Below are 14,254 nucleotides of genomic sequence, written 5' to 3' on the forward strand. Positions count from 1 at the left end.
ATTGTTGGTTCCGAAAATATGGACAGAGCACCCTAGATAGAGGCTTGTTGCATTAAACGCCCCTGTTTCTCTGAACTGGAATCCTCCTTGGTGGTAGCTGTTATGTTGCAGTAAGTCACACGGCGAGCGCAGGCAAAAGTGACCAAATCAGTCATCAGCAATCGGGAAAGGATCCGAACCTGCAGCACACAGTCATTGAGGAATGTTCTTTTTTTCCTCTGAACTACTTTTTTCGATCGGGACGCGGATGAGTTCGAAGGAGTAGGTGTGTTCTAATGTCGCCATGGAAACCCCTAGCGTCCACAGCACGCGGTGAGTGATTGAGAGGGAGACCGCGAGCGCTCGAAGCCTCTCGCGCAGGGCGAGGGAGAGGAGCTGCTCCGCGGGGCCGCAGGAAGAGACTGCGGGGGAATGGAGACAAGACGGACCTGTAGTTGCCGGGTCGCTGCTCCCCTCGCCATCTTAATCCCGACACTCTCCCTCGGACAATGCCTTTAGCTCGTCACTGCGCCTGTTCAAGGGCTGCTACATGGCCCCTACTGCGCTCCCGGCCTTAAGCCTGCCCCGGACCCTCCTCCGCCACACAGCGCTCCCCGTCACCGCGGCCTCCCGGCTGCTCCCGCCGTCTGCTGCTGTATGTTTCCCTTTGGACCTGACCCCCTCGGGCTGTCCCCGGGGGTATCGTGCAGGTCCTGGGCGCCTAGAGCCAGGAGAGGCGCTACTGATGGTGTCGGGGGTGCGGCCGGGGAGCCCCCTTCCTGGCGGCAGGGACGGTGCGTTTTGGTGGTCACTGGGGCTTTATGATTGCAACGTCACCAAACGTGCACTGTCCACCGAGCGATAGGTGTAACGGTTTGTCTGAATCAGCCTAAACTTTTGAATGCAGTGAACTGGTCAGAACAGGCAGGGCGCATCGGGGTTGAACCGAAGCCTCCTCGACAGATGGCTATGCCCGGGGGTCTGGCATGTATGGAAGAGGCCCAGGAGGGAGTGAAGGTGAAGACTGTGAGCAGGCAGCACTCCAAGACCGCCTCCGCGGAGAAGAAGAAGCACAGGAAGAAGGACAAGCAGGCAAAGACAGGCGTCGAGTCCAAGAAGCGCAGCCACTCGTCCAGCACCCCCACTTCTGACGAGACAGGTGGGTGTCCCCCTGGTTTATGTGCAAACCTTTGTATTTTAGGCTTGGGACGCTCCCCAGCCCCCTTCTCCTGCCCCCACCACCCCGAATTGTCACGCTACTCCTTTCTGTGGGCACTTGAGTGTGATACAGCTCCTCGCAGGGGTAACCGCTGTTAAAGTGTAATTACAGTACAAAAAACTTGCCCATACTCCATAAACGCTACATTCTGATATGCATGATAGGTTTAGGCGTCAGTGGTCGTTTTGGGTTACTAAAGATTTTCACGCGTTTTGTTCCTACAAGAAACCTATAACCTAATTAATTACCCAGCATTTCTAAAATTATTACATTCTGCTACTCATACGGGTTTTTTGATAACTGAGCACTGTGCATTGAATCATTCCTAGGCAACCGTCCTCGGCAAGATAAGGCCAATGATCAGAGGCTGAGGACGGACGAGAGAACAGTTCTTTAAATAGAAATACAGAAGTGCTTCTCCCATCTGGTCAGAGTGCCCATTTGCTCTTGAGAAGTGCTAGTACCTTCCCATTAAATTTATTGCAGCAGAGTTGAAAAGTCCTGGTACTAGTCTACCTTCCCAAAATAAAGAAGTGCAAGTACTCACTACTGGACAGTCCCTATTAATTTAAAGCACTGCTAGAGAGGAATTAAAACGATGTGGTAAAGGGCTCTGAGGTGTGACAGAGGTCCCAGAGAGAGAGAGGACAGACCCCTGTATGGAACCAAAAGGAATTCACTTTAACATACACTCTTCCAAGTAAGCAGGTGTTTGCCTTGGGCTTTTTGAGGAATGGGCAAAGTGGGCCATTGGCAAAGCCCCCCTTGTTAGATCATTAGGATAGTCGAAATTCTTGCCTTAATCACGTTGATCATAACATAACAAATACTTCTTCTAGTTCAATAATCTTTATTTCGTTGCAATTGCACCATAAAAGAAATACAAAATACATAATATACATACAAAATACATAATATACATGACCACATTATTATTGACAAGTGTACAAGAATAAACAGTCCAAAAAAGTGCTAGTGCATGACCAAATACTAACCATAACTCTTCTCAGCTAAATCATGAGGATGGGGTTGAAACACACATCAATAAATATAATTAAAAAGATTATTTAAAATATTTACAAGGTTAAAAAAGCATTAAATTGGGTTATAACAGCCAGACGCTTAAAATGGATGAGACAATTTTTGTCTAATGAATTTTACTGCCAAGAGAAATCTACTGATGCCAAACACTATTGCTTGACTAGTGTCCGTAATTAATATTCTTCCAGCTTCCTTATGCAAAGTAGTTCCGATATTACGGCACAATGGCACTATCCATTTCCTTCTTGTTTCTACATAGCTTGAACAGAAAAACAGAATTTGAAAAATGTCTTCTCTTACATTGTTTGTGCATAAGGTACATTTGTCATTACTAATTTTCCCCCATTTTGACTCGGTTTCCCGGGTTCTTAATGTACCGTACCTATACTTTAAATACAGGGTTTTCGCCAATGGTGGCTGAATCTCATCAAGAAACATTTCAAACTGGGCTACATTTTTTACCATTAAAAATTTTTCAGTTAAGGGGCCATGTTCTCCAACGTATACAGCATCATGGCTCACAAGGGCCCAAAAAGAAAGTTTGACTATTTTCTTTGAGGACGCAGTCAAGGATTCTGGCTGGCTCCTAAAATGGGATAAACCCAATTTTGTTAACCAGGTTTTAACATGTTTAAACCAAGAAATCTTGCTGCTAGTGTCTAGTTTCAAAACTTCAACCAATCCATTTTTGTATTCAGTTAACTCAGGGGTAATCCACAACCTGACCCATAACAATAGCGGTCTTAATATTGCATGTAGATGGGTGCGTCGTATGTTCATATCGAGGAATAGGGGTAATAGTGGAGTATTATTAGGAACCTTTAATAATCCCCTTATGAACTTATTCTCCAAGATTTCAAAGTTCTTTCTACACACAGGTCCCCATAGTTCTGCCCATACAAAACAGCTGTCTGGACCTTGCATTTAAAGAGTTCTAACGCTGGGGTAACTGCCTTGTTTGCACATTTATTATGTCTTTTCAGTATCGGAAGACAATTTTGTTTGAACACAATTTTAGATTTTTCTAATTGAGGTCTCCAATTTAAAGATTAATCTAATAAAACCCCCAAATAAGTAAAACTTAGTTCGTAATCAAGTTTTTCTCCATTCAGTGTTAGGTTTTTCCTAAAACTTTTATGGGGATTAAGAGACATATATTTCGTCTTTTTTACATTAATTTCTAACCCTTTTGTGATACTTCTTCTAATTTGACACTCAGGCTTGCTAAACATAAACTTAGGGCCAGATCTACTAATGGTTTGTGCCAGAGTAAAGTAAAAAATTAGTTAGTCGCAAAGCAGTACAAACCTGTGTCAGGGTATTTTTCTTTCTACCGCCAAAAATGCCCTTTTCACAGCGCAAATAGCCCTTTGTGCTATTTTGCTTCAAGGGAGCGTTACTTGGGTGTCACTTAGATAAGCACAAGCATCCATAGTTTTTGACGTAAAGTTTGATCTACTAAGCTAGCCAGACAGAGGTTAGCGTAAAAAAAAGAACACTTCATTGAAGCCGGTACTTGTATAGAAAATGTTGAAATGGGTGGAGCCTGGGTGTTCCCACGCATCAACTCAATTGATTTTGGTGTCTTTCCAGATTTGCAATTAGTGGTATATCTGGGAATGTGCAAAATGCTACACCTCCCCAGGGGAGGCATAACGAGGAGAAATATCTTTATTACATCTCTTTTTTTAAAGTCGAGAAATGAAGACCTCTAATATATACTTATATGTATATGTACTAGTGGGCTCTGGAGATCAACCCTAGGACTTGTCTGCTTCTGCTTAGGCACTTTTTTTTCTGTTCAACTGCCTCTGTTTAACTCTTGATAGAAAACGACAAGTAGAGAGGTCAGTAAAATACCAGAATTGCTTTCTGCTGAGGGACTTTATTTTTTATGTGTCTGGCAACTGTCTCTATTTAGCTTTCTTGATAGAAAACGACCAGCAGAGGTCAGTAAAATACCAGAATCACTTTAGCATTCTCTAGATTCCCGTCCACAGAAATTGTCTTCCACAATCACCCTAGACAATATTGTGTTTTTCAAATCTTCTATTTTTAGTGATAAGACCACCGAAGACCCTGATTTTTTAAATTAAAAACAGAGCTTTGGACTATACCATTTCCAGCTGAAAGGCAATATTTCTCTCCATGTGTTCCCATACCTGGTGTGTCCGCAGTTTGGTGCTTACTTTCCCTCCATCTTAAAGAACAGTAGATGTTTCAGCACCCAGGCTAATGTGTTGCATAGGTAAATACATATAAGGTCACAAAGACGAGACCGATTGCATTGCAAATGCTTGTGTTTTCTTCTTTCTACTTGTGCTGCATTCTGCAGCACATGTAGAAAAAGGAAAATGCCTCTGAGGATTGTTTTTGGGCAGGAAGCTGTCCTTACTGCACAAAAACAATCCTGCCTATGAATCGGGCACCCTTGCACCATGACAAAAGGGTACCTGTGTTGGCGCAAGGCAGCACATTGTGCGCCAGTGCATGGTAAAGACAGAAATGCACAGTATAATGTTAAATACATCTTATTCCAGCAAGTTCATGCAGTGTAGCAAGGTGACTTCCTGCATTGCGCTGCGGGAAAGTATGATACATTTGGCCCTAATGTGTAAATTGTTTAAGAATTCCTTTAGGCAAAGAATTGTGTACTGTAAGGGTGTGCTTTTGGTTCAAATCCAATTCTAGACTGCACAGCTCGGCACCATGGTGCAAAGGTTGTGTGTGGCTTTTAGTCAGTCTGTTTGTGCGCTATTGCAGGGTTAGTGAACAGCATCAGGGTATTTTTATTAAATATAAACAAATAGACCTAACAGTGGATCCTTCTAGATACCAGCACCTAACCTGTTATCACTCTATCAATCTTGTCCCTTCTGTGCTAAAAGGGATTTTGTGTGCACACTGAATGGCGCCTACCGTTACAGTGCTCGTTCCCTCAGGAACCTAACAATTCAAAACAAAAGCACAGGTGCACCACACAACGGAATTTAATCAATAAGGACAATTCATGAAGTCCATGTCCAGAGAAAAGAGTTTTTCAGTTTTTTTATTCCATTTTCATTTTGCGTAGATAAAACACAGTCCAGTTCTAGTGACTCAACACACAATACAGCTGACGCGTTATGTCCTAGTGCAGGACTTCTTCAGGGCACTGGATGTTGGTAGAATCAACCACATGCGTAAACTGAAAGATCATAGGATTCCCTGCTAGTGAGCTGTATTCCGTCAGATATATTATTGTATTTAGAGATTTAAAGCCGTCTTGATAGAGACCATGGCAGAATAATGACTAAAAGGTACGTTCCATAATGGTGATGTCCAACACCGCCAGATTATGTTGAGAAGGTAAACCGGACAAATCTTGTCACAATTTATCTTCAAAATATCTCGTGAACATCTAGCGATAGAGTAAATAACACCACTTGTTGGGAGATAGGCTTGTGCAAAGAGTAAAACCCCCAGACCTTTAGTACAATCGAGCAGCGTGGACGTCCTATTTCAAATATTCTTAAAATGCAGACCAGAATAGGTAGAAAATCAACAGCCGAAATCAGACTGTTGCCTTAAACTGGAGTGCTGGGGAACGTAGCAGCAAAGGAGAGCCATGCTGCTCGATTGTACTATAGGTCTAGCGGTTTTACTCTTTGCACAAGGTTATCTCCCATTAAGTGGTGGTATTTACTCTATCTCTAGACGTACACATGATATTTTGAAGATAAATTGTGACAGGGTTTGTCCTATTTACCTTCTCAACATAATCTGGCGGTGTTGGACATCACCATTGTGGAACGTACCTTTTAGTCATTATTCGGCCATGGTCTCTATCAAGATCTTTCAGCTTACGGGTGTGATTGATTCTACCAACATCCAGTGCCCTGAAGAAGTCTTGCACCAGGACGAAACGCGTCAGCTGTATTGTGTGTTGAGTCACTAGAACTGGACTCTGTCTAATCTACGTGAAATTAAAATGGAATAAAAAACGGAACAACTCTTTTCTCTGGACATTGGCTTTATGAATTGTTCTTATTGATTAAGTTCCGTTGTGTGGTGCACCTGTGCTATTGTTTTGTATTTTTATTAAATATGTATTTCCTGCTTTCTCCATACTGAGTGCAGCACAGCAACGTATGTGGCTGCGCTAACAAATGATAAATTTGACCCTTGGTGTGAATGCCTGGTATGACCAGCCTTAACCCTCGCACTCTTCAGCTATCACAGTGAAAATTATATTTCTATACCATATGTCTCTTTAGCTAACTCCACTCTCGTAACCTCCCTTTCCTCTTCTCTATGTACCTTCATTATGTCGATCAATCTCAGTGCACTCTACCTCACCACTTACTCACTGTATCCAGTATACCTCATTTAATGTCTCTATCTCTCACATGACCATGTCCCTCTCTCTATCCCTCTGTGCCTACATCTATATCACTCACAATCTCCTTTCTCTAGTTGCACCTTTTCCCCTTCCTAATCTCTCTACCCCATGCTCTCTCTCACTATCTAACCTCTCAATTTACCTCACTATTAATTAATTACCTCACCTCTCCACGTCCCCTTTCCTTTTCTGTAGCCTTTTTAAACACTTTACTCCATTCTGACTGCCTCTATTTGTCTATCTCTACCAATTTTTCTCTGTCAGCAGCTCCTCACAAACTTAAATGTAACATTGGACCCTCTTTTGCATTTCGCCTTGTCCTGCCCACCCACTCTCTCTCTCTCTCAACATCTTTATTTATAGATCTCTCTCTCACCATAGTTTCATCCCAACTCTCTACTTCTGTATAAACTTGACATCTTTCTCTATTTCATACGGCCCTCCACTTTTTTTTTAATTTTTATTTTTACTGTATGCCTCATTTGTTTTTTCTGCTCTTCGCCCCTTTCTCTACCTTACTCTCTACTTCACTATTTTTTTCCTGACTGGTTTTCTGTACATGTTCTCATTTTGTTCTTTTTCTACCTTGCATTTCTTTGTTTTTCCTCATGTCTCTCTTTCTACCTGTGGCTGCATTTACCGTTGATTCAACTCTTTTCTACCTTCTACTTCACTTCTTGGAGTACTGTACTCCTCTGTCTCTCTCTGCATTTCCTTCTACCTAGCTCTATCTTTATACTGGACTCTAAAATCATATCTATTTCTCCTTCTCCATCTTCCTTCTTCTCCCTCTCTTTGTTTCCTACTGGAGTCCTCATTTTCCTTTATTTACTTTCCTTCTTTTTCTACCTTAAATGCCTTTGCACATAGTCTCTTTCTCTAGCCTGTTCTCCCTCTACCTTTTTATGTCTGTCCATCTCCTGCACCCCGCCTGTCCCATTTCTCTTACTCAGTAAGGTCAGAGGTAACTGCGTAGCCGGAAAAGTGCACACATATAAAGAAGAGCGGATGGACAAGATAGGGAATTTAGGAGAAAGTTATTAAATTTTCACCAGTGGAATGGTGAAAATCCTCATAGTATCACTTTGATTTTCACTGTTGTAGCCTGAATGCAAGAAAGGATGGGGAATGTATTTGTGAATATAATTATTCATCAACTAAAGTCAGCCGTAGCATGTTTATCCTACAATCGGAGTTATGAGCTTGGCTTGACTTATTGCTAGTAAAAAAATAATTTAGATGCAATCTCAAAATGAAATGGCTTTAGCAACTATTGTTTAAGTTTTATTTTGCTATTGGCTTGTGGACACCAGGCTGCCTGACCTTTAAACGTTTTGTTAATGTCCCCATTTCTAAAGGTTTTAACATATTTTTCAATATTGTTTGGTATAATGAGGGCTTGAATGAGTTGAAAAGGGCTAATAAATTATGGAACTGAAGGAGGAAGTGGCATGTTTGGTTTTGTTGGCAAGCACACCTACTAACCCATTGGTCTCTCATTTTCTGAAATGCCCACCGACTGCTGGGATTGTGAGCAGGATGAGACATATTGATGATTGGCTCCTGAGGCGAAAAGCCAGGAGCAGGGACGAATATTTTTAAAATTGCATTTTGTGTCGGAATTACTGTGTTTTTAACTGCCATCCCCTCTTACCTGCATCTTTGGCTTCCTAGAACAGCGCTACTCGCTGCAACGACCTCTTTCCTTCAGTCGCCATTCCCGAGGGCGAGGCGAGACACGCCCCCTCGGCTGGCCACGCCCCCCCCCGCCAAAACTACAAATAGAGCGCGCCAACTCTAGGCGCTGCATTGATGATTGGCTCCTGAGGCGAAAAAGCCGGGAGCAGGGACGAATATTTTTAAAATTGCATTTTGTGTCAGAATTACTGTGTTTTTAACTGCCATCCCCTCTTACCTGCATCTTTGGCTTCCTAGAACAGCGCTACTCGCTGCAACGACCTCTTTCCTTCAGTCGCCATTCCCGAGGGCGAGGCGAGACACGCCCCCTCGGCTGGCCACGCCCCCCCGCCAAAACTACAAATAGAGCGCGCCAACTCTAGGCGCTGCATTGATGATTGGCTCCTGAGGCGAAAAGCCGGGAGCAGGGACGAATATTTTTAAAATTGCATTTTGTGTCGGAATTACTGTGTTTTTAACTGCCATCCCCTCTTACCTGCATCTTTGGCTTCCTAGAACAGCGCTACTCGCTGCAACGACCTCTTTCCTTCAGTCGCCATTCCCGAGGGCGAGGCGAGACACGCCCCCTCGGCTGGCCACGCCCCCCCGCCAAAACTACAAATAGAGCGCGCCAACTCTAGGCGCTGCATTGATGATTGGCTCTTGAGGCGAAAAGCCGGGAGCAGGGACGAATATTTTTAAAATTGCATTTTGTGTCGGAATTACTGTGTTTTTAACTGCCATCCCCTCTTACCTGCATCTTTGGCTTCCTAGAACAGCGCTACTCGCTGCAACGACCTCTTTCCTTCAGTCGCCATTCCCGAGGGCGAGGCGAGACACGCCCCCTCGGCTGGCCACACCCCCCCAACCTCCTCACCCACCGGTATAAAGTATGTGTCTTGGTAGGAAGCGCAGCGGACGCGACTTTTGCGCGCCAAGGCGCGCCTAAGGCAAGCCCGTCTGCGCCCGTCCGCGGCCGGACGGGGCTAGGGGCACGACTCCATGCCAAATCTACATCCTACTCTTCCAAGGATCTAATTGCTCTTCAAGGTCAATGGCTACTTCCGGATCCCATCCGCAGACTGATCTCCTCTCTAGGCCTTGCCTCCTCTTCCCCCACAGCCCCTCATCCCCCGCTACATGCGCCCCCGTCACCCTGCCCCCTTCCCCCCGACCTCCTCCCCCGCTCGCCGGCATTGTCTGTCTTTTTACTCAACACCAGGTCAGCGGTCAAGCACCACCATGAGCTGTTCGTCTTACTCGACTCTGAGAAACCTGACCTACTGCTCCTGACCGAAACTTGGTACTGTGACACTTCCCTCCCCGTTCTCCTGGCCACCCTACCCCCCTCCTATGTGGCCCTACGAGCCGACCGGCCGGCGGGCAAGGCAGGCGGTGGGGTCGCCCTGATCGCTCGGTCGGAGTTGAACTTCCAATCACTTCCCTCCCCCCCCATTCCCCCTGCTGACTTCCTGATAGTCCGCTCTCTTTCATTTCCCCCCCCCATCACCTGCCTATTAATGTACCGGCCTCCCCAGCCCTCGCCCGCATTCTTGCCGGCCTTTCAAGACCTGTTGGCCAACTTGGTGGTCAACTACGCCTCGGTCTTGGTGCTAGGGGACTTCAATTACTGGCCCTCTGACCCACACGAGTGCTCAGCTTCAAAAGAGTTTACAGATTGCCTCTCATCCCTTAATTTCGCGTCGCACATATCCGTCCCCACTCACTCCCATGGGCACACACTGGACCAGGTCTGGTCCCTCAACCTCCCCGTGGCCTCGGCCACCGTCTCGCCGTGCCCTTGGTCCGACCATGCCCTCATTTCCTTCTCTATTCCCCGTAACGTGATGCCTAAAACTCCGCATGCCAAAAACACCTGGGCACGGAACTGGAATAGACTGGATTACCCCTCCTTGACCTCCATGCTCCGCGACTCTACCCCTACTCTTGTTGGCTTACCATCTACCTCTCAAGCCAAGGCCATTAACACCTGGCTGGCTGAAGGCTGCGACTCTGTGGCGCCCCTACGCCGCATCTCCATCCGCCGACCAAAGGACTCTAATAGATGGTTCAATGACCACCTAAAAGATCTCAAACTGAGCGCCCGACGGGCAGAGAGGCAATGGAGGAAAAATTACAATCCCTTATCAAAAACCCACTTCATATCAGCACTGGACAAATACAAAACAGCAATCCTGGCTGCTAAGACCACCTACTTCTCGTCAAAAATTACTTCTGCTGAAAATAAACCCAGGGAAATCTTCGGGATAGTGAATGACCTGGCATTCTCAGACCGAACCTCGCCCAATATCCCTCCCTCCCAACCTCTCTGCGACCAGCTCAATACCTATTTCTTAGATAAAATAGCAACCATTAAGCTCAATATCCCTCCACCCTCTTCTGCCTTCGTCGATCCCTCCCCCCTCCCCTCCCCTACCTTCTTACCTCTATCCCCCCCCTCACGCAGGACTCTTTTCTGGAGATACTCCCTAAAGTGAAGTCGGGGTCTCCCGCGGACGTCTGCCCAGAACGAGTCCTGCAGCAAATCTACTCCAGCTGCCCTGACCCCCCCCATTGCCTTCCTCAACAGCTCCCTGGCACAGGGCGTAGTGCCCTATTCGCTCAAGGCAGCTACCATAGTGCCCATCCTGAAAAAACCTGGCGCTGACTCTTCTATCTCGGCCAACTATCGCCCCATCTCCCTACTACCCTTTCTGGGCAAGGTGATGGAACGCCACGTTACCGCGGTGCTCAGCGCCCATGTTGAGGCAAATGGGGGACTGGCATCCCGCCAAGCCGGGTTTCATCCCAGGCATTCGACTGAGTCAGTCGTGGTCTCAGCCTTGGACAAACTCAGAAAGGGTATGGATGAAAACAAACACCAGGCACTGGTCCTCCTTGATCTCTCCGCCGCCTTTGACACGGTGGACCACACCATCTTACTTACCCGTGTCAAGGCGGCCGGCATCGGGGGATCAGCTTTGATCTGGCTCTCCTCCTTTCTGAGGGAACGCACTCAGGCGGTCCGGCTAGGCGACTTCACGGCCACTCCCCTCCCTGTCACCTGTGGTGTTCCCCAGGGATCCTCGCTCTCCCCCTTACTTTTCAACCTTTATATCTTTCCTCTCATCTTTGCACTACAGCAGCTGGAGGTCACCGTCTATAATTACGCGGATGACCTCCAGCTCATCTTTGATCTGTCCCCCTCTCCTCTCTCGGTCTCCAATTTCCAGTCAACTATGACATTCATCAGGGACTGGATGAACCACAACCACCTTAAGCTGAACCCGGATAAAACCGAGCTGGTTCTCACTGGTGGTTCGTCCAGTCCCTGGAACTCTCTCTTCTGGCCCCCCTCTCTTGGCTCTGCACCGACCCCCTCCACCACGGTCAAAACACTTGGTGTCAAAATAAACAGCCAACTCACCCTCCATTCACAAATCAGTTCTGTGGTGTCCTCCTGCTTCCTCTCTCTCCGCACTATCCGCACTGTCTCCCGCTTCTTTTCCCCCCAGGCACTTAAGATCATTATGGCCGCACTTGTGATATCGAAACTGGACTACGCAAACGCTCTTTACCACGGTATCCCCGCTTACAGTTTACGTAGACTCCAGACCGTCCAGAACCAAGCAGCCCGGCTTGTGTACGGCCTCCCTCGTTATCACCACTCCACCCCTCTTCTCAGGGAGCTTCACTGGCTCCCTATAAAGGAACGGGCCCTATTCAAGATCGGGTGCATGGTTTTCCAGGCCCGTCAGGGCACTGCCCCCGCCTTCATCTCCTCACTAATCAAGTCTTATGTACCTGCAAGAGAACTTCGGTCTTCTTCTAAGTCCCTCCTCCAGATCCCTCGCTTCACTCGCAAAAAGTGGGGCGGGGCCAATTTCTCCACCCTGGCTCCAACCTTCTGGAACTCACTTCCTGACCACCTCTGCTCTGCCACCCAGTATCTCCCCTTTCGCAGAGATTTGAAAACGTTCCTCTTCAGCCAGGCCTTCCCCACCTAAACTCCCTCAAATATCCCCTTCATCTCTCCCTGGTCTTTTCCACCTCAGTTGCTGATCCCCCCCAGCGCCAAGAAACCGCAAGGTGTACGCTGCGCTCTAGAAGTATTTTAAATTAGAAATTAGAATTGGACATGGCGAACACTACGCATGTTATGTGATTTGGACTTTTAAAGCGCACCATCTCCCGTGGGAGTATCCCAAGGTGATGTAGAATAGACAGTGCTTAATTTGAGAGGTGTTTGCCAGGGTTCAGCAGAGCAGTACTCACTGTAAAGCACTGGCCAGTACTTCATATATGCTGTTATTTGCAGATGGTCGTCTCCGGTAAATATTTTTGGAGACCAGGACTTCTTTTTTCCATTATTACACTTTTACTCGGAGTAAAAGGCAGACAATGAAGAGAAGAGGAAGATAAAACGGCAACATGAAGAAAGCAGGGATGAAAAAGTATCTCTACTGGTAGGTCAAAAATGAATTGTTGGGTGATTGGAAAAAGAGACATGAGATCAAAATTATTCAGCCTTGATATTTAGTTGGCTCAATCCAGTGTTGGACCAGCCTTTTTGGCTCACACACTGACTGTCAAGCTGCTCGAAAAGCCAGTGCAACGCTGGCTCATAAGAAAAACTTTGGGAACCTTGCATTTATTTGAATTCATTTTACAAGTTAAGCATGCTTGCATTTATGATAGTACAGTGAGTGCAGTGGCCAGCCAGTAGCAGAGAATTATTGCTGCTGCAGCTTCGTTGATTTCAAGTGATGCGCACGCAAACACTCACAAAATATTTCTTTTAGTAATACCACTGCTACCGAGACAAAGGAGCAGTCGTGCCAGTGTCCTAGGAGGCCTCTCTGGCCCTTCCGCTGACGGTCTCCTATTGGTTGGTTTGAGCCAGGGCGGGCTAGGCCATTGCTCTCCTTCTTGCGAACCTCCTCCTAAATCATTTAGTGATGAGGGGATCAGGAGGCTGGATTGGCATTTGCATGGCATGACTTAGTTTTAAACTGAGAAATTCAGCTTAAACAAATGGGAGCTCTGAAGTTGGTCCACGGTAGTCGAGTATCCTGTGTTTTCTGTTATTATAGTGGCTGCATTACACAACACTAGAGGTGACCCCATATAAAAGGTTCTGATCTCTGACTTGTATTTAATTTCAAGAGCAACATTGAACGTAGGCCCAGGACTCTTATACCAGGGCGGCTCTAAACGGGCTGCTGGTGTCCTCCAGTCTCACTCTGGCTTTCTGGGTGCTCTGTCCTGATAGGCAGAATACGATCCTCAACAAGTCTGTTGATGGGTCCCTGTAGAGTGCAGCAGGCTACAGCTCAAAGGCTGTTAAAATACAGCAAGAATCGACTGGTGCAGAACATTTTGTTATGCTAACTGGAGGTACAACAGTTCTATCGTCTGTGTGCAAAATACCCCCTCCTCGCCTTATATGACCACCACCGTGCCTTCCACTACTACCCCCTTCCTCCTTTGCCCACTCTTCTCCTTTGCCCACTCTTCTCCTTTGCCCACTCTTCTCCTTGGCCAATGTTTTTCTGCAGGATTGTGCCCCTAGAGGACTGGAGATGAGGTTTTGGATGCTAGGATGTTTAACTTGTCTTTTGTGCATTCTGTGACATATGTGGCTTCTGCCGTGATAAAATGATTGAAGGGGTGGGGGTTATCTAGAATAGATGTGATAAACTTGGATGACGGACCAAATGTTATGGGTATGAACGATAGAGGGAAGGGTGATGAATTTGTAGTAGCTGAGGTGCGCAAAGGCGGGCAGGAGCGTGGCTATTCCTAGGGCTTGTGAAGAGATCTACGCGAGAGCTGAGGGCAGTTCCAGTGGGTCTGACCTGACATTAGTCTTTGGTGGCTGTGCCGGAGTCCATTACTAACCATGAAGCGCTGTGTGGGCTTTGTGAAGCAGTGCAAGGGCCTTGCAGTGTCAAGCA

At 46.5% G+C, this 14,254-nt stretch overlaps 1 protein-coding gene across 1 annotated transcript in view; it reads left to right on the forward strand.

Moving 5' to 3' along the window:
• The first annotated feature begins 306 nt into the window (after window positions 1–306).
• The window catches only part of LIAT1 (ligand of ATE1), a 36,257-nt gene continuing 22,309 nt past the window's right edge, over window positions 307–14,254 (forward strand). Inside the window, exon 1 of the mRNA XM_086958533.1 lies at window positions 307–1,138. Coding sequence (XP_086814659.1) covers window positions 943–1,138 — 196 coding nt within the window. The 5' untranslated portion in view covers window positions 307–942. The remainder of the gene's footprint in view (window positions 1,139–14,254) is intronic.

The sequence above is a fragment of the Lissotriton vulgaris genome, chromosome 2_1 (assembly GCF_964263255.1).
Source record: "Lissotriton vulgaris chromosome 2_1, aLisVul1.2, whole genome shotgun sequence".
Lineage (NCBI taxonomy): Eukaryota > Metazoa > Chordata > Amphibia > Caudata > Salamandridae > Lissotriton > Lissotriton vulgaris.